Source organism: Pteropus alecto, unplaced genomic scaffold (assembly GCF_000325575.1).
Source record: "Pteropus alecto unplaced genomic scaffold, ASM32557v1 scaffold223, whole genome shotgun sequence".
NCBI lineage: Eukaryota > Metazoa > Chordata > Mammalia > Chiroptera > Pteropodidae > Pteropus > Pteropus alecto.
Genome location: NW_006434441.1, coordinates 821,740 through 845,881, shown reverse-complemented (window position 1 = coordinate 845,881; position 24,142 = coordinate 821,740). Strand labels below are relative to the sequence as shown.

The following is a 24,142-nucleotide window of genomic DNA, read 5'->3' as shown; positions in this document are numbered from 1 at the left end:
GCATAACTATGGTGCTGGTAGTGGTAATGCTGCTGCTCTATGGTTTGAATTTGAACATCTAATATTTCATTGTATGTTTATTTTCTTCCCTTCATTCATAGATATAACCATCTGATGAGCCCTCTCTGGTTCATATTGTCAGCTTTTTGGGGCTAAATGTGAGGAAAATATGACTTTACTCAATTTTTATTACTATTGATAAAATCATTATTCTTAAAATAGTAAATTTCTAAAAGTTTAATTCTTGTAGTATTTTTCCCTATATTTTAAATAGTTGATAAATGATAAACCCCAGCTAAACACACATACACACACACACACACACACACACACACACACATACACACACACACACATGCATACGCACACACTCCCCTAGATAGTAGGAAGCACCTGACAAATTCACACCTGTTGTTACTTGGTCATAGCTTAATCAAACTTTGTGTTCTTCGATGCTGGCTGGTGTGATGTCTTTTCCCCACTTTCAATTAACCTATCATATTTCCTAAGTCTGCTACATGCATAATCCTTAAAGGATTATCATATGATGATTAGGATATGATTTCTTAGGCATTTAACTAGCTCACTCCCAAACATCCCTCCTTATAGATGCTGCTGATTCAACTAGCTAATATTCCTTTTCATTAATAAATCCAAGTTTATATAAAGGTATACATTAAAACTCCCAAATACTAATTCAAAATTTTGAACCTACAACTAAATAGGACCTAATAGGGATTTTAGTTTCCCACATAGAACTGAACCACAAAACAATTAAAAACTAAAATGTTGATCAAGGCTCCCCTGTGTAATTTGAAAGGAGTCTAATGAGGACAACATTGAATGATTGCTAGTTAATGGTATTCTTATTTAGCACTTTTAAAATGTGTTCTCTGGAGAATGAGAGAATGGGTATGTCTCATTCTTCCCTGGAGAGATTTCTCAATGGCCACAGGGTGAGGTAGATAAAACAATGACAGCACCATATTTACCTCTACATTGCTTTTTGGTATCAATTGCCAATGAATCTTGCCTGAGAACCCACTCTGACACACCAGCATTCTCTGAAATGTGGTCCATTTATTAGTCTTCAGTTACACCTGAACTCCAAGATATGTGTGATTCTTTTGTATTTTGATATAAACCCCATATCTGAGGAAATTATACAACTGCCATTTCCCTTTCCACAGAAATGAGCATCTTGTTGACAAATGAGTATCCAAATGACAAACCATTAGAAAGACTGACTCCAGAAGGAAGCCAAGTTTACGATCAAGAGTGAGTATTTTAATTTTACTAGGATAGTTTTGTTGTGTTTTTAGTTGTTATACGTTTTAAAATGTCACAGTCTTGTGTTCTCAGTTCCTCAGATATATCTTTAGCAAACTGGCTCAAGACCCATGGTTTGGTTGCCAAGAAACTCACTATCATGGACGCCTTGTCAATGACAGCCATCCCTCACAGCCCCACCTACGTTCCAATTTTGGACAAGCATGTTGCTTCCAAGGTCTTTGATGAGGTAAAACTGATTTTCTACATGTTCCTGAGTAGCATAGTTTCAATTTTCTGCTTAAACGAAAATAATCTCCTTTAGTATCTTGTGCAGTTGTAACAGAAATGTGTTTCAGCCATTGAAATAGAATTATTTATAAAGGTAGTAAAAAGGAGAGAGAGAAGCTTTTAAGCATTTTTGCTTTTAGGCTGAGAAGAAACTGGCCTTTGTTGGGTTGGCAGTCATGGTTCACTGCTGATGGGTGGCAGTGTGGAGATGCAGAAAATGCTTGAAAAGCCTCTAGGTCACAGTTCTGAGTCCTGAGCGAATATCATCCAATATCAAAGGATAGGAGCAATGTGTGAGAAGTTATGTCCTTCTTTTGCTCACTTTCTATTCCTAAGAGTGGTGGTATCTTTACTATCATGAAATTCTCCAAGGAAAAAGAGAGAGAAGGAGGGAGAGCAGAAGAAGAGAGAGAGAAATGGAGAGCAGAGCCACAGCAATAGGAGCCCTAAGAGAGTGACGAGTAACAGTCATTCATGTCCTAGAAGGAGAACAGAACTTCCAGGAAGAGGGTGTGGTAGGGTTAAATATGGAGGGAGCCAAGTGAGTGCTGCAGACTTTCCCTGACTTGGGCAATGAGAAGGCCCTCGCCCTCAGCAAAAGCAGCCCAGTGGGGCAGCCAGATTGCACAGCAATGAGGGCCATGAAGGAAATGAGAGAATACAAGAATTGAACTGTGGTGCTTCAAAGATAACATCAATGAGTGATTTAAATAGGAATATATCAGGCTTTACAGTCACTAAACGGAAATAATACTCTTATCTCATACAAAAATATTTATAGAGGAAATGTAAGAGGTTTGGGATCTGCTTCAAGATAATCTGGATGGTGGGGGAGTGGGGGGAGGAGTACATACAGCTAGATTAACCATGAGTTGACAATTATTGAATTTAGATTATTGAGTGGGAGGAGGCTCATTCTACTGCTCTGTCTGCTTTTTCATATATTTGAAATTTTTCATAATAAAAAGTTAAAAAAAAAAACCAAAAGCAGGAAAAAAAAGGCTTTATCTAATTTGTCTTACAATAGCTGTGATATGATGTATTTGGAAAAAGTGAATGAATTGGTGAATTTTTTCTATTAGTCACATTTAAGAAATTGTACCCATGGAGTTGACATGTCCAGTGGCTCTTGCTCTGGAAGTTGTGTGTGCGATCACTTAGGCTGGGTTCCTGATGACTTTGCCTCAAGGTGAGTGGTTCTGTCACCTTGTGACTGGCAGAGTCTATTTATATCTTCAGTGAACTCTAACCTGATTAGTCAGATATCAGCTTAGCATTTGAACTTTTCTTTCGGAAGAAACAGAGAAACCAAGCCCTGATTTATTTATTCTAAGGAGTTTGGTGACAGCTTCTCATATTCTGTGGATTTATTTTATTAATATTCTTGAGTTTTATTTGGAATAAAGTATATTTAGTGAATGCTTCCTGGAAATGGAATTTTCTTGTGTTTATCATGTCTCCTTCAAAGTCTCTCAATAACTCAAGATACATCAGAAAGTAAATTTCTCAAAAAATAAGCATGATAGGGTAGGAAAACAAGCATAAAATCAAAGGGAGAACCCAAAAGAAAAGATTTATAGATTAAATACATAAAAACATTATTTTGCATAAAAACATAAAATGAAGGCGGTATGAAAGTCAACTGCAATTGAAAAAATAAATAAAATTTAAGAAAGAAATTAAGATACCAAATAGACAGAAAACAATTAGGCCATTAAGGACTAGAAAAAAAAAATGAAGGCAACTCTCAGAAAAACACTGGTAACATATACAACAAAGTACTGAGGAAATAGCAACTAAAATAAGACGTTCTAGTTAAATCTGATGAATGGAAAGTGCAGAGTGCAGGTGCAGGAGAGGCCCCTAACCCAGTTTCAGTTGTCAGAGCAGTCAGGCCTGGGGGAAGAGAAGGAGTTAGAAGATGCTGGGTGGGGAGGAGTGTCCTAGGCAGTGGGCAAGCTTGTGAGGAAGGCCAGAGAAAGTTTGTTATTCCAAATAAAGTTTAGTTTACTGGAGGAAGGTGTTAAAGCAGGTAAGGGAAAGGTCTTGATTGAGTTAAGGATTTGGAGCTAACATTTTGAATGTCATCCTGAGGGGAACTGAAGGAGTTTTAGCAGAGGAGAGAAAAGAACAAGTTTGGGCTTTGCTGCAATCTAGAGACAAGTTGGAGAGGTGTGAGACCCAGAAGCCAAGGGGCAGTCAGGAGGTGAAGTCTAGGTGGCGAAGTCTAGGTGGCAGTCAGGAGGTGAGGTCTAGGAGGTGAGGTCTAGGTGGCTGTGACCCCAGCGGCAGCACCGGGGATAGATCCAAGGCTATTTATAATGTCAAGTTGAGGGTTAAACCACATGGGGCTGAGAGAGAGAAATGTCAAGAGTGCAATTCAAGAAGGAAAAACTAGGAGGAAGAATGGTGAGGGTCTTGGTCTTCAGGGCAATGTTCAAGTCTTCTGACTCTAGAAAGCAAAGACAAGGAAAGAGGACTGACATTTTTCAAGTGCATTTCACCATGGGACTGGTGCTTGGTAGCTTTGTGACATTGTAAATTCTCCTCACAAACCTGTGGGTCAATTGCATATTGCCTAGCATGCTTCATTATTGACAGTAAGAGCAAGAATCATGATGATGATGGTAATATACTGCAATAAATTCCAATTTCACCCTCAAAGCACACTCAATATTTTCTCTGACTTTGAGAGGCCCTTGGCTGTAAATGGGAAGAATCTAAAAATATATCCCACCTGGTAGGATAAATAGCTTTTTGAAATTTGGACCTGACATTTTATGTAAAAATAGACAAAAAGTAGAATGGAGCTGAAAAGGAAACATGAATTGTAAACCACTCCACTGAGAATTTTAATTGGCTCTTACTCCTGTGTTCTGTGCACAGCCACATCTGTCTGGGTAGAGTTGTAAAGCAGTGTTTGGCTTTGTCGCCAGCTCTTTGTTTCATTGATGACATGTGTGGGTTTTCTTCTTCTGGAACACAATGCTGTTTTGATTTTCAGTGTTTCTTGGACCAGCATCGAATCTGTCACCTTGGAAATGAAGTACTGAGCACAGAAGTTGTCCTAGCAACTCTTCATTACAAGATGCTAACTGGCACTTTCAGTTTCCAATAGACCAGATAATTTTACCTTAGCTCTTTCAAAAAAATTTACTCATCGCTAAGTCATATACAGAATAAAACTGTTTAAGTTATTTGGTAAATCAAATAACTAATTCAAAGCTTTTTATTGGCAATTGTTTTGCAAAAATAAAACCAAAATAATCTGGGAACATTTGCCTGCATCACTGGAAAATCGTCATCGTCATCATCATCATCATCATGTCTTTAACAGCGTCCCCACATGCTTTGCTCTAATGTGGGTCCAGCAGATGGCTTTGTGGTCCTGGGCTTGCACCCCAGCTCTGTCCTTTACTACTGACAGAGACATGGCAGTTCCCTGATCTAGTACGGGAGGAGTCCTCATCCTAGATTCGGAGCAAAGCATTTAATATCATCCAAGTATTTCATCTAAAACTTAGAGCAACCTAGCGAGGTGGATATTCATCCCATCATTTAGCTGACAAAGAACGTTAGGTGCACAGAGTTTGGGGGTGCTGGTGCAGACATGGCATTTTGTTGCTTTCAATGTAGTAGCATTAGACGCAACTTTTTTTATCGATAGAAAAACTTATTTTTTTGCTTTTAAAAATGAATTTTATTGAAATCTAATTCACATACCATACAATTCACCAATTTTAAGTGTCCAGTTGAATAGGGTTTGTTTTTTTTTACTTTACTTTTATTTTATTGTTAGTTTCAGGTATACAGTACATTGGTTAGACATTTATATAGTTTATGGCATGATCTCTCTGATAGAAAAGCTTATTTTAATTAAAAAGTTTTAAAGAATAGTTATGGCAAAAACTGTATATATTCATTGTGTAGAAAAATTAGAAAGTGCAAAAAAGTGAAAAAAAAAACCCCAATAGTTATAACAGATGAATCACTGGTGTTAGTTGGCCATAGCTTTTTCACTACATGCATATCCTTTGTTCTGTGTTTTTGTTTTACCAAAATGAAGTCAAACTGTACCGTTTTACATCCTTGTTTTTATTCAACAATCTATCGTGGGCATTGTTCCATGCCAACAAATATATATCTATTACACCATTTCAATTGAAATTTAAATTGAAAAAAACAATCTTTTATTTTCTGAAAGTTTAGGTTGAAAAATGTGAGGTGTAACCTAAACTGTAGTAAGTAACATATTTTCATGGGTTTATGAATGATCTATTGTCACACTGCTTTGCCACGTAATGTTCTGGCCCTGCCTTCATTTTATTCTTTGGAGATAAGAGATGGTTCAGCTTGAAAGCAGACGTGTAGGCTTTAGCACTTGGCAGTTTGTACAGTGTGCCAGCTGTAAGGCCATTGCGTCTGTGTTCAGTTATCCATTTGGGCAATGTGTGCATGGCTGTTGCTTTTCATCACACATGTCTAGTCACACCTGTCTTTGGCCAATCTGACAGCAAGCTCTGGGATGCTTATTGGAAGAACCTATTTTGTTGCAAAAAAGTGAAGTTGGTAAATTCAGTCAGGGTGGAACAATAAATATATAAAAACCAGTTTCTCGTTTTCAACATGTGGGATTACTTATAAATACAGGATGTTGCTAGGTAGAACTCTACCTGTAGTACTTTAATATCTAATAGAACTGTACACAGTTCTATGTTCTGCTTTTTTCATGTAATGTATGTTATGAACATATGTCCTTGTAATGTCCATTTGGGAATGAATTTTTTTTTTGATCTTTTATTTTTTTATTTTTATTTTTCCCCCTTCCCCCTCCCCTGGTCTCCTCTGGTAACCACTAGTCCATTGCCATGTCCATGAGTCTCTGTTTGTCTTGTTCATTTGTTACTGTTAGGTTTATATCCCACATATAAGTGATATCATGTGATTTTTCAACCTTTTCTGTCTGGCTTATTTAACTTAATATTATTATTTCAAGGTCCATCCATGTTGTCACAAATAGCAGTATTTCATCTCTTCTTATGGCTGAGTAATATTCCATTGTATATATGTACCACAGCTTCTTTAGTCAGTCATCTATCATAGGACACTTTGGTTGCTTTCATGTCCTGGCCATGTGAATAATGCTGCTATGAACATCGGTATGCAAATATCTTTTCGGATATGAGTTTTCAAGTCTTTGGGGTAAATATTGGGGGTGAATTTTAATGGTTGCACTAGTATTCAAAAATATGAATTACTACATTTTATTTAACTATTCCTTCCATTATTGGGCAGTTTACTTGGGATTTCAAGAGTATATATTTTTCTATGTATTTGCTGTCACTTAGAGCAGTAACATTAAAAAAAAACTTTGCTAATTGTTATGTGAAAATGGTATTCTATTTTAATTTTATATTTTATTGTTTGAGAATAGTTTTCTTATGTATGCTAACTACCTCTCTTAAAATCTTGTTCACTTTATTCATATTCTTAGCAAACACTTCTTTAAAAAATGACAAAGTTATACTCATCCTGTGCCTAAATTGCCAAGAATTCAAATTTGGTAGAATTTGAACTTAATTATGTTTTACAATATGAACAAACATTTAATTTTGAGCCTTGGCCATTATTTTAATTTTTATATAATTTTAGTCTTTTTGAGTATTCAATAAATGGTCACTTCATACGTGTGTTGTGCTAGAAACTAGTATTTTCAAAAAGGAATAAAGACCTACAGAGTTTAGTGGGGAAGAAAGCCATATAACAAGAACTGCAATTCAATGTGTATATCTCTACGTATATCGATAAGCCTTCTAGATTCATCTCAAGAGAACTGAGGTAGGTAATACCTTGAGTCTCCCTTTTGTTATAAAATATTATCTAGAAAGGACTCTCATTAGTTGGTTATGCTCGATTTTCATTCTAAGAGGTATTAAGGAGGGCATTTTCAAAGGAGGTGTGATCAGGTGGTTTTATTCCCTCTCAAACAGTTTATTCATTAACTGCGCCCTCCTCCCCACTTGCTTCCTGACAGTGGCTGGGCAGCCATGATTCTGATTGCCCCAAGTCCCCCTGAGAGTATCCCTTATGACCTCATAGCCACATAAAGTTGACATCATAAAGAGAATACCCATGGTACCACCATGTGACCATCATGTTATAAAAACTAAGACCACAGACTGAAGGTGTGGAGTATTCCCTAAATCTGCATTCACACAAGCCAGATTTGAACAGATTTGAACGGCTACCACACTGAAGTGCACCATGGCCACGCAAGGCATGAGATCCAAATCCACAAAAGAGGGAAGTGGAGCGTTGAACAATGGGTTTTCTTTTAGTACGTTGAGTCAGGAGTCAAGCTGATCTTGGCGAAATATGATGACGTTGCTAAATATTTTGTGGTGTTGATTTGTAATTGAGCCATAAGTGGGCAGACTTGGAGAGTTATTTGTAGACTTCTAATGGGAGATTTTTTTTCTCTCGGGGATGATAAAAATATAAGTCTTTCCTTTTGTTGACATTGATTTTCTTTTCCTCTGAAAGTTTATGTGATATGCAGCTCTATTTTGAAAGAACTTTTTTTTTTTTCATTTCTGCAAGCTTCATTCCATTTTCAAAGTCCAGTCGACTCACCTTTTAACCCACTGTTCTGGTTCCTTCTCTTTGACAAAAGTTATTAGAAGCCATATGCTGAATTCATGTGTCTGAAAGTTGCGAAATTTGACTATGGATCCTGTTAACTTCATTTCTTCCTCTTCAGTTTTCTGAATCTTTGCCAGTTTCCTTGTTTGTTTTGGTCTTGATGTTTTAATTACAAGATTAATACATGTAGTTTCAATTTCAGTGTTTGTTCTTTCCAAGATAGATTTTATTATTTAAAATATTTTTCTTTTCCCCATCTATCTCCTCTTATGGCACTTCCGTTTATTTTTGTACTTTTATATGACTGTTGCATCTTTGAACAACCTAATCATAATTAAAATAAAGCCATTGTTAGATGGCTCATAAATTAATTTCTTGTCAAATGAACTGACGTTCTGATCACTGATTTGCTTGGCTGTCATTTTTGGCTTTTTCGGGGGGAAATGTTTTGGAATTTTAGTATGCTGGCCCATTTTAACAAGCTTTTTATAATCTGTTTTATTTTCTCTTCTCTCCTGTTTTTCAGTTGCCTAAATCCGGCCCATTGAACCTCCCTCATTGAGATTTAGGACTCTTGTTTCTTGGTGACACTACAGTATCATAGATTGAGAGGGTGGCTTGGTGTAGTTCTTGGTTGCAAGGCTGCATCAGTACCCTCTGTCACTAGACCAGGCAATCTTTCAAGGGTAAGGGACCCTCATGCCAGTGCTGGCTTTGGGCACTGAGCCTGACTTGGGCCCTTGTCTTTCAGAAACTCACAGCCCCACTTGCTTTCCAGAAGCTGAGCTCCCACTTCTCAGTTGCCTTTGGGCACAGAGTGAGCAAGCCCACAGGTTCAGCCCCACTCACTTCCTCACAGTTCTGTTCAATTTTTTGTCTCTGGAAATGTATTTATCAACCATGCGTCTTTCTTTTTACTTCTTTCTTTTTTTCTATGCATTTTTTTCTTCAACAACAACAACAATACAATTTTTTTGTATGATTTTGGAGGCAAGGGGGAACATTAAAGCTTGAACTATATCATCTTGATTGAAAGTAAAAATTTACTTCTTAAAAGCAATTCTCACATTTCTAAGGTACGCCTTGTGGTTAGAATCAGGTACAATTTTGAAACGATATTATAGCTTAGAATTCTCTTGTTAGACTTTTGTTGTTGTTTAAATATTAAAATATGGAATATGCCTTTTTGTGAACATATATTCATTTATCAACAAATATTTGTTAAGGACACACTATGTGCCAGGCACTGCTCTAGGTGATAGGAATACAGTAGTGAATAAAACAAAAGTTCTTGCTCTGATGGGGCTTACACTGTACGGAAGAAATAAGTAATAGGCAAACAGGTAAATGTGTAACATTACAGGTACTGTTAAAATGGCATGGAATCAGAGGCATCCCAACCTGAAAGTAAGCACCAGGTGCAGACAGGAAGAACTCAGAAAGAAGCCCTTTCTTCCTGGTACTCTGCTGTTCTTAGAGAGTGTGCTTTCCTTGATCGCTAAGCCTTCTTGACTTGACGTGCATGTATTAGAACCTCTTATAAACCATTAAGGAAAATGATCAAAAGATGTTAACTCTCATCAGATATTCTCAAGAGAAAATCAAATGTAAAATAAATATATGAAAAAGATGTTTTAACCTAACAGGTAATTTACAATGTAGCAACCATGAGATGCTATTTCTTATTCCTCACTCTCATCAATTTGATGGGGGCTTATGAAGATAATACTCAGTTCTAACTACAGTTTCCTGAAACAGTTTTCAGTGTGTGTGTGTGTGTGTGTGTGTGTGTGTGTGGTGATTTTTAAAATACATAGTTTTTGGAAGGAAAAGGTTAGTAATGATATCTGATTCATATATTTTCCTTAATGATTTCCTGTATTTTTCTAAATTTTTATAATTATAATATGTTGGTTTTATAGTCAGAAAAACATACTGCATAGTTATGTAGATCCATTTTTGAAGGTACACGTTAGCCTATCAAATGACACTTTGCTTTGGTATTAATGTGTAGGTGTTCCCTCTGGCACACGTGTGCAGCGACACAAACAAGATGACATTAATTAACCCCCAAGGAGTCAAGCTCAATATCTACAAGCAAAAAGTGGAACAGGCAATTAAGTCCTACGAAAAGTGAGTATGACTCTTGGCTGCTCTTTACAGAGCACTCGTAGTCCCACTTACTCTCTAGCCAATAGAACAGCACCAAGTCTTTTTTAATATTGATAGTCAAAGGATCGATCTAATTATAATCATGTGTTCTTATCTATCCCTTTTAGTGTATACTCTACTGGATATACTATAATATATATCATATGTGGATATTGTATAATATATATCATATGTATCCAAATACATCTCCATCTCTATATCTACATCTGTATCATGGAATTTTTTCTTTTGGCCTGTTTTCTCTCGTTTTAACTTAAATTTTTTTCAGGTGGAGCAACTGTTTAAAACTTGTCTATAAGGAATATCAAATTCAGCAGCAGCAAACACAAGTGCTTCCTGTATGTCAGGCACTGCGTTAAATCCATCACCTGAATGTGTTCGACAGAGTTTTAAAGAAACCGTCTTCCTTTCCAAATTCTGTAGAAATCTCATGTTTCCACAATATTAGTAAATTCCTTTAGCAGAGTGAGTTTGGTCATTTCAGTACTTAATGTTCTGTAAACCAACTTGTAGAACTGCACGATAATGAAATAATAGAGATCATAGAAGTGTGTGCTATTATGTAAACTGTTTTTATATCAAGATCAAAAAGACAATTATGTTGACAACGGTAAAAATTACACTCTTAATGGTCCCTGTGTTAGTGCTAGGATAGGGGCCTTTTTCACAAGGGCAGATGACTTGGTCTCACCCTGTCCTAGCTCTCTAATCACCGCCCCCCGCCATTCTGCCTCCAGCACTTAATTAATCCTTGGTGCACAGCACTTAATTAAATTTGGAGGGTCCCCGGCTCAAGGCAGGCTTAGTCTTGATTCTGGAAGCTGTGCCATAGGGTTTCCATAGGGTTTCATTGACCACTGCCTGGGTGGGAAAAATGAAATAAAGTACACGAAAGTTAACCAGGTCTGTTGTCATTGTGTAGTGTATGTAGTGTGTGTCCAGAAGAAGACTGACTCCTGCCCCACGGGGTGCACAGCCCAGCTCAAAGGCAGGCCTTGCCCACCGTGCTCATCACAGGCCTCTCTGCATCTCCTTTACCTGAGCCTTTTCTGTTGCCCTCACCTAGGAAGGGAAGCCGTTTGCGTGAGCTCCTTCAGCTGGTCCAGGGCTCCTCAGGACTCCTCTGTGTCCTTGTCTGCCCTTTGTTTCTCTGGCAGCAGGATGAACTGTGCAACTGCCCTTTGTTTCTCTGGCAGCAGGATGAACTGTGTCAAGGCTCACCCTTCCCTGGGGGCCTGAGACCTGGCTCTGCAGTCAGCCCCTCTCCCTGCCCAGGCTTGCCTTTCCTTGCCTCCAAGCCTTGCTTCACCTCCTTCTGTCCCCCAGCTGGCCTCTTCCAATGTGCCAATGGCCCTCTTCAGAGAGGCCTTTCCCAGTGACTGTCCACCACCCACCCTGTGTGCGGCCCTCAAGGCACTCATGGCTTCCGCGCAGACCTCACTATCCCCTGCAAGGATGTCAGATGCCAAGGACAGGGGCTCGGGCAGCCTTCTTTCCTCCTTTGTCTCCTCTGCCTAGCAGATGCCACTATATATATTTGACTATTGGAATTTAATTTGAATTTGATCTAATTCAAGTTTAGTCATTAAAATTCTTCAAAGTCAGTTATTCAAAGTGTAATATAATCATATCATTCATATTATAATTTAATTCACTTGAATCATTAAAATATTTGACTTTTATAATTACCTGGCCTGTGGAAGGCTGGTACAGGGCCACAACCTGGGGGCATTGAGGCCAGACAATTCTAGGTTTCATTTTTCTCTGTGACATCTACTTGGCAAGTCATGTGACAATTGTGCACTTCCTCTTCCTTTACAAAATCTATGTCACAGAGTGGTTGTAAGGGTTAGGTAAATTATATACAGAGAGCAGCTGATATTAATTGCCTCCCCTTTCCTTCCCTGGGTCTGCTAATCCTAAAATAACCATAAATAAATGGAGCATCATAGTCACATAGCTCTTCCCCAGGGTTCCCAGGACACACGGACCCCCTCCCTCCCAGGCAGAAGAGAGACCTTCTTCCTTATTACCAAAACCAAAATACATAGTAAGTGATTTGTCCTGATTCTTCTTTCCAATGAGTGAGTCTGGAAAAGCCTTTTTGAAATACCCTTAGGAAAATATATTGTATTTTAGTATTAATAATAACATTAATTTTAATGACTAATATTTAATATTGTTGATTAAGTTAGTATTATTTGGTATTAGCAATTTAATGCTTATAGTAAATGAATTATTTATTTGATATTGTTATTTACTAATATTAATAATCACATTAATATAATATAGAGCAATACTTCCTGATCTTTTGCATTCAATAGTATTTAAGAATTTCGTTGGTATGAGGGTCAATTCCCTTTTCCATTTTGTTCCACCTTCTTAAAGATATACATAATATGAAAAATAATTAGTGAAACCTGGCTTACCCCCACTCCACCCCCAGTGTAATGTGTCTAAGGAATTCCCACCACACGGAAGCCAGACGTAATCATAAATCCATACAGTTGGAGACGACAAGGCAAATGCAAAGCTCACAGCCCTTCAGCCACAAAAGTGACATAAACTAGCTCTTTTGGTCGCATTTAGTGCCCGTATGTGGGAGTACTTCTGTTTCAGTATTTTAAGGATGGAAGCAGCAAGTTTTGGCTTTGCATGTCCAAGCGCAAGCTTTGAATGAGGATTGCCAGGCCTGGCTGAATTCTGGGGCAGTTTTTCTTCAGTTTACTTTGATTGTGACTCTAAGGTCAAGGTTGCAGGCCTTAGATCCACAGGAAAAGCATCAATTCCAAGTTGGCTCTGGGACCGTGCTTAGTAACCTCTACTTACAGTCTCGGAAATGCTTGGGCTGCTGCCTGAACTTCTGAGGTGTCATTAGTAACAAGTTGCTTTGCAAATAAGTCAGTTCTGGGTACAAGTGTAGTTGTGACCCAGAGTTATCCAAAGCTAGTGAATGCCACCCCTCAATCACATCTCCTAAAATAAAGAGGAAATCTGTGGGCAGTCACATACCTGAGTTGAAGGGCTGGGCCAACCACAGAGAGAACCTTGTGTGCAGCACCGTCTGACATCCCCTAGGGACCATCTCAGAAAAGTCTAGCTCTGGGCCCAGGCAGTCTGCCTCTAGGGCCTATGCTCATCCCACCACGCCAAACCCCTGTTCCGTCATCCCGCCAAGCTTGTGACAGGCGATCAGGGCAGGGCGGCACCTGCCAAAGTACATTTCCAGAGCCCTGTGCACTGGTGCTGGGGCCAGTGGTCGGGAGAATGCCTCCTGGAGAGTGACAGTATTCTCCCAACTCACTTTATTGAAGCAGTTTTTGTCATGGGACACCAGCTCACAAGCCCAGGAGCCGTGTTCCATGCCCCATGCTCCCGGACCTGATTTGGGTAACGATGTAGTATCACTGATCTGGGCTGGAACCTCAGAAGGCAGCATCACTAATCAGGAACCAGAGGAGGAGCCTGACTTCTAGAAACCACTACTCTAATCTCCTCCCTTTCCCCTGGGTTGGCAGCATCTCTCAGACTAGTCCAGCCATGAGCTTCAGTCTCAGCATCGCCAAGCAGCTGTGGTGGGTGAGCAAGGCACTTCATTAGTCACCCCTCTAAGGGGCCTCATTTGGAAAACAAGATCAGGCTGGTTGGTCTTGAAACTGTGTCACAATCTTCTTAACGTGACCCTATTAACCTCTTTTGCTCTGGAAATCTAGGCAGAAGAATGTCTACAGAAGGCAAGCTAAGGGCACACTTATTGTTTCTTCAGGAAGAAAAATGGCGGGTATCTAGAAATACCTTCATTTGGATAGGAGATCAGCTTGTTTGCTCCTTTTCTCAGACTGGGTTTTACCTGATTGAGAGAGAGCTGTGTCCTCCTCTAACATTTAACACAACTGCCACAAAGCCACAAGGCTTCTACACTGATGCTGAGGCTGAGGGACAGAACGCTTATATCGAACCTCTTTAAGCAAATGGTGGTGACACGGGCTCTCCCTGCAGTGCCCTTCAGGGCCTGGGGTCACCTTTTGCTATGAAATGAAGTATTGGTACTAAGCAATTATTGTTGATTTTTTTAAACAGGCGCTTGAATAAAATCGTTTGGCGCGCATTATCTCAAGAGGAAAAAGAAAAGTAAGTCAGTTTTTCCTCACTTTTTTTTTTTTGGTGACAGTCACATAACCTACAAGTAACTTTTTAAAAAGTGAACAATTTAGTGGTATTTAAATTATTCAAAATGTTGTTCAAACTACCACCTCCCTCTAGTTTCAAAACTTTTTTTTATCACCTCAGAAAAACACTTTATATCCATTAAGTAATCTTTTCCCCTTCCCCCCACGCTCTCTGGTCTGCTTCCTATGAATCTGCCTATTCTGCACATAACGTATGAGAAGAACCATATAACAAATGACCTTTCATGTCTGGCTTCTTTTACTTTACGTATAAACGTAATGTTTTCAAGTTTCCTCCAAATTGTGGTGTACGTTGTCGTTCATTCCTTTTTATGCCTGAGTAATGATCCTTGTGTGTACGTGTGGACGTTTGGGTTGTTCCCACTTTGGGGCTATTACGAACAATGCTGCAATATACACTCACATAGAAGGTTCTGTGGGGACATATGTTTTCACTTCTCTTAAGTACATACCTAGAAGTAGTTTCACTGGATCACAGGGTAATTCTGTGTTTAACTTTTTGAGGAACCACCAAACTGTTTGCCACGGCAACTGTACCATTTTACATTCCCACCAGCAATGTATGAAGACTTCTCCACATCCTTGCCAATGCTATTTCTTCTTCTTCTTCCTCTTATTCTACTACTACTACTATTTTTTCTCCTCCTCCCCCTCCTCCTCCTCCTCCTCTTCCTCCTTTTCTTCCTCCTCCTCCTTTTTTCTTCTTTTTTTTTTTAAATAAAGCCATCCTAGTGGGTGTGAAGTGATATCACATTGTGGTTTTCATTTGCATTTCCTTAATGAATTTCAGGTGCTTGTTGGCCATGAGTATATCTTCTTCAGAGAAATATGTATACAAGTCTTTTGCTTATTTTTAAATTGAGGTTTTTTTTTTTTTTTTGTAGTTGAGCCATAAGAGTTCTGGATATTCACCCTTTATCAGAGAGATGATTTGTCAATATTTTCTTCTGTTCTATACATTATCTTTTCACATTCTTGATAATTTCCCTTTTTTGCCCAGAAGTTTTTAATTTTTAGGAAGTCAGTTCATCATTTTTTTCTTTTGTTGCTCATGCTTTTGGTATCAAATCTAAGAAATCAATCCATTGGCAAATACGAGGTCATGAGGGCTTACCCCTGTTTCCTTCTAATAGTTTTCTGGTTTTTAGCTCTTACATTTAGGTCATTGATCAATTCTGAGTCAATTTTTACATATGGAGTGTGGTTATCACTATCTGCAAATAGTTTTCTTCTCCTTTCCAATTTATATGCCTTTTGTTTCTTTCTCTTGCCTGGCTAGATCTGGCTAGGACTTCTAGCATAATGTTGAAAATAGCAGTGGTGAAAAGGGGCATGGTATCTTGTTCCTGATTACAGAGAGAAAACTTTTAGTCTTTCACCATCAAGTAGGGTGTTAGTTGTGGATTTCTCATAAATGCCCTTTATTGTGCTAAGGAAATTCCCTTGTATTCCTAGTTTGCTGATTTTTTTATCTTGAAAAGTTGTTTGTTGAATTTTGTCAAATGCTTTTTTTGTATCTGTTGAGATGATGGTGTGAGTTTTTTGTTTTTTGTTTTTTTTTCCTTTGTTCAATTAATGTACTGTGATGTATTAAATCCATTGATCTTCTTAGGTTGAACCACCTTGCATTTCTGGGATAAATCCCCCTTGGTCATGGCATGTAATACTTTTAATGTTCTATTGGATTTGGTTTGCTACTGTTATGTTGAGGCTACTTACCTCTATATTCAAAAGGGAAAATGGTCTTGTAGTTTTCTTTTCTTTAGTGCCTTTGTCTGGTGTTGGCATTAAGATAATGCTGGCCATCTTTTGTTCCTTTGTTCCTGTTACTTTCCCTGTTTCTCTGTATGCCTTAGCATCTTTAGTTGAGTTTTGAGCATTTGAAAAAACAGACACTCCTGCCAGTCCTCATAGACTGGCTTCTTACAGGAGAAGACCTTGACCTACCATCCAGGCTAGAGATTCAGGGACCCCTCAACGCTTTTCTGGAGATATGTCTTCTCTAGGCTAGTGTGTGTGCTTTCCCAAAGCGGTTTGCCTTATTTCTTCTCAGGAGCCTGTCCTCTCTTGCTCCCCTGGTGTCTGTCTTTGGTACTGCAGACTTTGGTGCTATAACAAGCCATAGAACTCACCTTTGTTCTCAGTTACCCCTAACCTGGCATCCAAAGTATAGAGGCGTTCTCTTAGTACTCTGAGTCAGGTGCGACAGAAACCAGTCTCTCTGGCAGCCCCCCGCCCCCACCAAAGCCAGAATGTTGGGTGCATGTTCTCTTTTCTCTTTCCTCCCAGGATTTAGTTTTCTGCCAAATGCACTACAGCAGGCCTGGGAACGAGAGGGGCTGCACCAGGCAAAATGTGACAAGCTTTTCTACTTCAGTGCCTACTCTCCTTGGCTTCTTGAAGTGCTGCAAGCTTTTATCTGGTTTTTGGAATTCTCAAAAAGGCGATTTGGTCCGTAAATTGTTGTTAAGTCTGTATCTCTGTGGGAAAATGAGAGCCATTCCACCATTTTGCTGACATCACTCCAACTTAGATTTGTAATGAGAATTTTTTTCTGTCTGGAGACAAGTTTGTTTGTGGGTTGAGTCTTGTGGTTGTGCTGAGTTTATACTGTTCTCTTCCAATACCCTACATCTAAAAGAAGTGACACCTTTCAGCAATAACAGAACGATAATTATGAAATGCCTGCTCTTTCTCCCTACCCCACCCTCCTTTCTCTCTCTGTCCAAGAGTGTCTGACTCTGTAGTAGCTAGGACTGGAAATAGAATCTAGGACCTGGGCTGTCATACCACCCTGGAGCCCCATGGCCTGTTCATCATCTTGTAGAAAGTTCAGCTTCTGTTCTTTATGTACCAAAACAATGCCACCAGAAAGTTTAGGTTTAAAAGGAGAGGAGATCAAAATAACAAAAATGAGGTAGTGGAAGAAAGACTGCAGTGAGGCAAATAAATATTTGGGCTTTGTTTTGTTTTGCCTTCCTTGATTTTGTTTTCCAGAGTCACCGCTAGGGATAGTTGTATGAAATTTCTTTGAAGCTCAGGTTTGGTTCTGCCAAAGGTTAGACTTAAGGAGAAAGGAAAGGGGTCCAGATATGCCAGAAGAAGTTGTTGAAAAAATGTCATGTGTATCAAACGTCTTTAAAATCAGATAATGAAATTAGGTAATAGAAGTGTCTATCATAATTTACAGAGATGGTTATTTTTAACCTATGAAAGCCACTAAAGTCCCCAGACACCCGAAGGTGTGGCTGTGATTCTGTCAGCTGATATCCGACATCTGCTTTGACAGATGTTTCCCTGGGGAGGGTTTACCGAGAAACCATCTTTCCATATTTTTTCTATTATGGTCACTTTCTTTGTTTTTTGTTTCAATTTTTTTTTTTAGGCTAGATGCAAACAAACCAATGCGGTACTTGGAAAACAAGGCAGCTTTAAACAAGGCATTAGAACGGTTGAATTGGCCCATTTCACTGAAAGAGCTGTCGATGCTGGAGAATGAAATCCTAGCTGGGAAAATGTACGTACAGCAGGCCATGGAACTCCAGGAGGCTGCCAAGAAGGAGAATTATATGAGCAGGGCACTAGGAGAGGTGGGTACCGTGGAGGTGTCTGTGTTTCCTCCCTCCCTCCTGTTCCGAGTCCGTGCCATCCCTGATCCAGCCTGCCCCTCTCTCCCCTACCCCCACTACTCTGAGTTATAAGAGTTAGCACCAACCTAGTTAGGATCCAAGAACTTCTTTCAACAGAAAGGAAATGCCATTTGATTTTACTCTGGCCTTATTTTTTAAACAATACATCTTTTAACTGTAAAATAAAACCAAATAGAAGTATAATGTCATGATTAAAAGCCTAGACTTTGATATAAGCCAGACCAAGGTCCATTCTCAAATCTGCCACCTAATCCTTGTGTGATCTTAGCCAGTTACTCTGTCTCTCTAAACCTTAGGGTTTTTACCTATAAAATAGTATTGATAGTATTTGCCTCAAGGGTTGTTATGAAAATAAAATGAACATTTAAAGAACTTAGTATCGAAAACCTCCTATAAATGTTAGCAATTATTAATAAAACAAACCTTATACAAAGAAAAAATAATTTATTATATGATTTCCTTATTATTTATTACCATTTTAGATCATTTACTTCAAGGTTTATTTTCCTCATATATATTTTATACATAGATGCAGTCAGCGTGTCCATAATCCTTTCATATTCTGCTTTTTAATTTAGCATTATGTCGTATACTTTCTCTGTGTTTTTACCAAATCATGAAATTGATATTTTTTTATGGTTACATAACATTCCAGGGTGTGTATATATCCTGATTTATTTAACTCTTAACTGAATATTGGATGTTTGGATTATTTTCCAATTTTCTGCTCTTTCACATTATGTTTTAATGACTTCTGTGGTGTATATAGTTTAACTATTTTGTTAGGGTAAATTCTTAGGAGTGGGATCATTGGATCAAAGGGCATATACATTTTGGGGCTCGAAATATTTGTTGCCAGGATAGCACCCCCTGACTACAGTTTGATGTATGTAGACCTGGAGTAGTTCATCTAAAATCTTACTGAATTCTATATAATTTTCATATATCCACCATATGGCAGTCTAAAAAATATACCCCCAAAACTGATCTTTGAGATTTATTGTTTTGGTTTCAGTCTTTGCTAAGCAATAGCGGCTTTGCCTGGTTTTGATTCTATATTTGCTGTTCTGTGTTTTGTTTTGTTTTTAATTTTACTTTTCCCCTGCAAATGGCATTTATTTTCCTTCAGCGTAGAAAACTATTTCTTTTGTGCAGAATGCAAAATTTTTATCTATTTACTTTTATTTTGGGGGTTATATTTATTTTATTTGCTTTTGGATATATATATTTGTTTGTTTTTATTCAAACCAAGTGATTTCCTCAAAGAATTGATCAGTATTTTCTCGGGAGGAGACATGTGTCTCATGCCTCCCAATATGTGGTCTTCCTCACCTAGAGGCCCCATGGGCACCTAAGAATCAAGAAGACTAAAAGTGAATTAACTCCATCTCCCTGAAAATCAGCTCTTCCTTCCATTATACCTCTTCCTCTCTGTTCTTTCATTTGTTTATTGAAATATTTCTGAGTTTCTGTGAGGTGCTGAGCACTATTCCAGGCACTAGAAGTACCTAAACGCAGGCACTAAGTCCCACCCTTATTCCATTTGAGGGGACAGACCACTGCAAGTCCCAAATGATGGATTTTCCCATGTTAAACTATTGAGACACCACTGCCCAGCAGCAGAATTTCTAGCATTATTCCTTATCTAGACTTTATATTAAATTTTAAAATGGGAAGTGATGGTAATGGAGTGAAAGAAGCCATCTGTGATAGTATGTTTCACCAAATTTATCTAGAATTGTGGTAATCAAAAGCTCATTGATTATGGGCCCTGAATCAATTGTTCTATATCTTTATTTCCTTTATCCACAGAGTAGGAATAAATGTAATTTCCATAATTTCTTCATTCAAAAGTGTTTATTCACTCCCTACCATGGATCAGCTTCTGTGCTTGGCACAGGTGGGCTCAGGCAGTGAATAGACCACCTCGTTCTCTCTCTCCTTGGGGCCCCCCAGGGTGACACTATGCATTGGACATGAAACAGGGCTTGTTAACTGCACTGAAGACATAGGCCCATCCTAGTGGAGGAGACGTATTGGAATAGAATGTAACCTCCATGAGAAATGAGATTGTCTGGCCTTATTTGTAGCTGTATCTATAACACTGAGAATGATGCCTGGCACACAGTGGGCACTGGACAAATATTTATTGAATAAACAAAACCCAGATCCTCATAGGAGAATATCATAAATATGACAGTGGAGGTATATCCATAGAACAACTGGAAAATGGGAAAAAGTGAATGGTTATGGCCGGGAGTTGGGGAGAGCTTCACAGAGGGGATAATTAAGTTTGGTGTGGAATGAGGTGTAGGAATAAGGGAATTGGGGTGTGAGAAATGTTCTCAGTAAAAGAAACAGCCTCTGCAAAGGCAGGGAGGTGGGAAGGACATGGCATGTTCTCCCAGGGCATGGCCGGAGACAAGACGGGAAGGAAAGATGGTGCCAGAACACGAGGAACTCACAGTCTCTCCTAGGACAGGAACTCTTGCCTGTAGGAAATGGAGAGACAAGGAGTAGAAGATGTTAACAAGTTTGGGTCTTGGAAAAATTATTTTGGCCGCAAAATGAGGCTCATGTGGAAGGGAAAGACCAAAACCAGGTACAGCACTCCACTGAGGGGTATGGAGTCCTTGAGCCAAGCCAGAACCATGAGCAGGGAACAGGGAACAGAGATATGAGTTGGTGGAAAGTGACTGTGTGGGATGAGCCAGAGGGCAAAGTGGAGGATACCCATAGACTTACTATATTGGACAGCTGGGGAGACTGAGGCACTGTCAACCACTTCCAGATGGCCTCTGTTTCTTAGGGCCACAGGCCTTCCCTGCACAGCCCATCTAAACCCCTGGCATCCTCTAACCTCTTACCATAGTTCATTTTCTTCGTGGCACATTGCATGCCCTGACAGTACGCATGTGTTTGTTAGTGATCTGTCCCCACTGCTGGAATCGGGGTGGGACTTGGTCCATTGTGTTCTAGGTGGGACTTGGCCCAGTGCCTAGAAGATTGCTTGGCATCTTGTAGGTATTCATAACTATTTGAATTAACAAATGAAAACATAGACCAGAGGAAGAGTATATTTTCAGGGAAAGATAAGTTAGGTCCTCTTGATACTTAGATGTTCCTGGGGACTTCAGACAGGACAGCACATGTTTGGGGCTCAGGAGATAGGTCTGAAGGTCACTGAGGGGCTGAAAGAAGAGGAGCAGACAGTGGAGGAATGGAGGCAGGGAAGCGAGAGGAGCAGGTGGCCCAAAGTAGGGAGGTGCAAAGTGAGAGCCCGGGGTCTGGAGGCAGAAAGACCTGAATGCAGGTCTCAGCACTGCCACTTTCTAGCTGTGTGACCTTAGCCAGGCCCTCTAAGTCTAGTTTTATCACCTTTAAAATAGAAAAATCCAAGTACCAACCAAAAAACTGGTTGCAAGACAATGCACATAATGTGCATAGTACAGAGTGCCAGCACTGAATGCTTAGTGGTAAATGCACTCTACATATATTACCCATTATTACTCTTCCCATTATTAAAGTAATTGCTGAGGAATCTTGAAAAATCATACAGAATGATGTCTGAAAGCCATCTGATTTGGCAAGGGGGAGATCACTGGCGTTCTTAGCCAGAATAATTTCAGTGGCAGTGTGGGAGCAAAGGAGCAGAAGCCAGTTTACAGTGGGTGGAGGGGTGGGAAGAAGTCAAGAAAGTAAAGTGAAGATTTTTGTTTCAAATTCTTCATAGGGAAGGAAAGGAGAAAGCAAGATGTTGAGAACTTGAACCAGAGTGAGAGGAGACGTTTAGTTAGTATAATGACATTGATGAGCCCACTGCTGCCCCGCTTCTTGGTCAGGGTGCCTTGTCCCTACACAGGTGTCCAAAGCTCCCACTGTGTGTTTGAGGAAGTGTCCATGTGCCCAGGACAATTGTCTATGGGTAATGAATCGGGGGGAGGGGCTCATACTTGGCTGCTTATCTTCAGAGCTCTTTCCAGTCTTTTAATGCCCCTCAGCAATGGAAGATTTTATATACAGTTTTTTTTTTTAATTACATTTGTCCTTACCATGGGTGATGTATTCTGAAATAATTTTATTCCATTTTTATCACGCCCCACTAATTGATTTTATGACCTACTAACAGGTCTTGACCAGTGTGAAAAGCACCAGTTGGGACCAAAGCTCAAGGTTGCAAGGCCTTGTGAGGTCCCAGAGTGAAAAGTCATCATAGATGCAAGTCATTTTTACTGATTTGTATATAAATATAGTCCCATTTTAAATCCTTTTAGCAAAGGCTAAGGATTTCGATCAATGATTATAAATTGAAGAGGACCAGCCTTCCATTATGAAAACCCCCTAGAGTTTAGCAAAAGGTGATCAAAGTTTGTTGGAGTGAGACCATGCAATGAAAAGAAAGTCTGAAATTCTAAATTCCCCTTGAAAACTCCTTCACTAGCACCCCTCTTGTTGCCATGGTTGCAAATTTCACCCTCAACAGCCAGCCCTGAGCCCTGGGGAGCTGTGCTGTGTGGAAATCACTAGAGGGCATCTGAATGATAAGTAACCAGGGGTCCTAGGGACACAAAGCGTGGGGAGACAAGTACCCCATCTTCCCTCCTGCCGCCCTCTGACCCCATGCCTCTCGTCGGCTCACCCTATCTGGATGCAGGCTTGCAAGGGAAATAGGGTGGTGTCATCCTTGGAGTCAATCTCTTGGAAAATAGGGCAAGGCAGGGCAAGGCAGGGCAGGGTAGAGAATGGATTTAGAAGCAGATGGGTGGACCAGAGTAAACAACTCAGAGATCTCTTGAAAAGATTTCTTAAGGCTCAGCATTTATTTTTAAGACATAGCCTGTGTGAGATATTCGTATCTAGCTATGGTGCACAACTGGTGAGGTCCACACTCCAGGCAATGACCCAAAAGTGGGTCCAGGGCGTGGCTTTTGTTCCTCTCTAGAGTAGTGGCATATGGATAACCGTTTCAGTAACATCCTAACTACAGATCTCAAAGCTGTGGTAATTTTCAGGTCTAAATATTTAAAACATTTCAAATTTTTCTCACTTTGATTTTTCCCTAAAAGAGCAAGGAAGGACTATTCCCCGAAGTATTACAAGTTTGCTCTTCAAGGTAGAGAATTTATTCAGCATCTGATGTGTGTTTATTAGGGCTTTTGTTGCTAACACACACACACACACACACACACATTCATCTTCTCACTGAAGCCCTTCGAGTTGACGATTTTACTCTCAGAGTGGCCAGCTCTCCTCACAGCCCTGTACTACATGGTGGAGGGGATGAGAGGGCTGTTTTCTAGGTCAAGGCTTCATCCTGTCTTCCTGTCATGGTGTCCTGTGCTTCCTAAGGAGCCACTCACACAGCACAGAAGCGGGGACCAGGGGCGAGAGAGAACAGCTCACCCAGTTGGTGATCTGCTCAGGAAGCACCCCCCAGAGGGAAATGGAAACTGCACAGAATTTTTGGGATGTGTTTCTCATGCTGTGTTTTCTAAAGTTATTCTATTCTCTGAGGTGGAAGGGAAAAACAACTCCACAGACGCACTCCCCTTCACCCCTCTGGATCTTAAAGCAAGGCTAAGTGCCCAAGACTACTTAAAACAGATGGTAATTCTCTCTGTACATCCTCCTGGCAGCAGCCGCCCCCTTAAGCCTTGGCCTCACGTGCGATATCCTCAGGGTCCTCGTGACCCGAGTGTTGACTCGCTGTGCTTGTGAAAGGTCTTACAAGGAGACAGCTCCCTCTTCAAAAGGGCAGGGCTGACACAGAAAATTCTACTTAGAACTTTACTCCTTTGGCGTAGTGGCTTGCCTCCTGTTACCAAAGCCTTCCACTATTTTCCCCTGGGTCATCACTGCAGGGAGTAGAGGGGCCGGGCAGGAGACTGCCACTCCTGATATACATTGTCCTGTGAGGTCTTTTTTTCA

At 39.8% G+C, this 24,142-nt stretch overlaps 1 protein-coding gene across 1 annotated transcript in view; it reads left to right on the top strand.

Annotated features, from left to right (window-relative positions):
- The window catches only part of VWA3B (von Willebrand factor A domain containing 3B), a 136,800-nt gene that overhangs the window by 94,941 nt on the left and 17,717 nt on the right, over positions 1–24,142 (top strand). Inside the window, 5 exon segments of the mRNA XM_025045043.1 lie at positions 1,191–1,278; positions 1,363–1,519; positions 10,217–10,335; positions 14,455–14,505; positions 17,950–18,154. Coding sequence (XP_024900811.1) covers positions 1,191–1,278; positions 1,363–1,519; positions 10,217–10,335; positions 14,455–14,505; positions 17,950–18,154 — 620 coding nt within the window.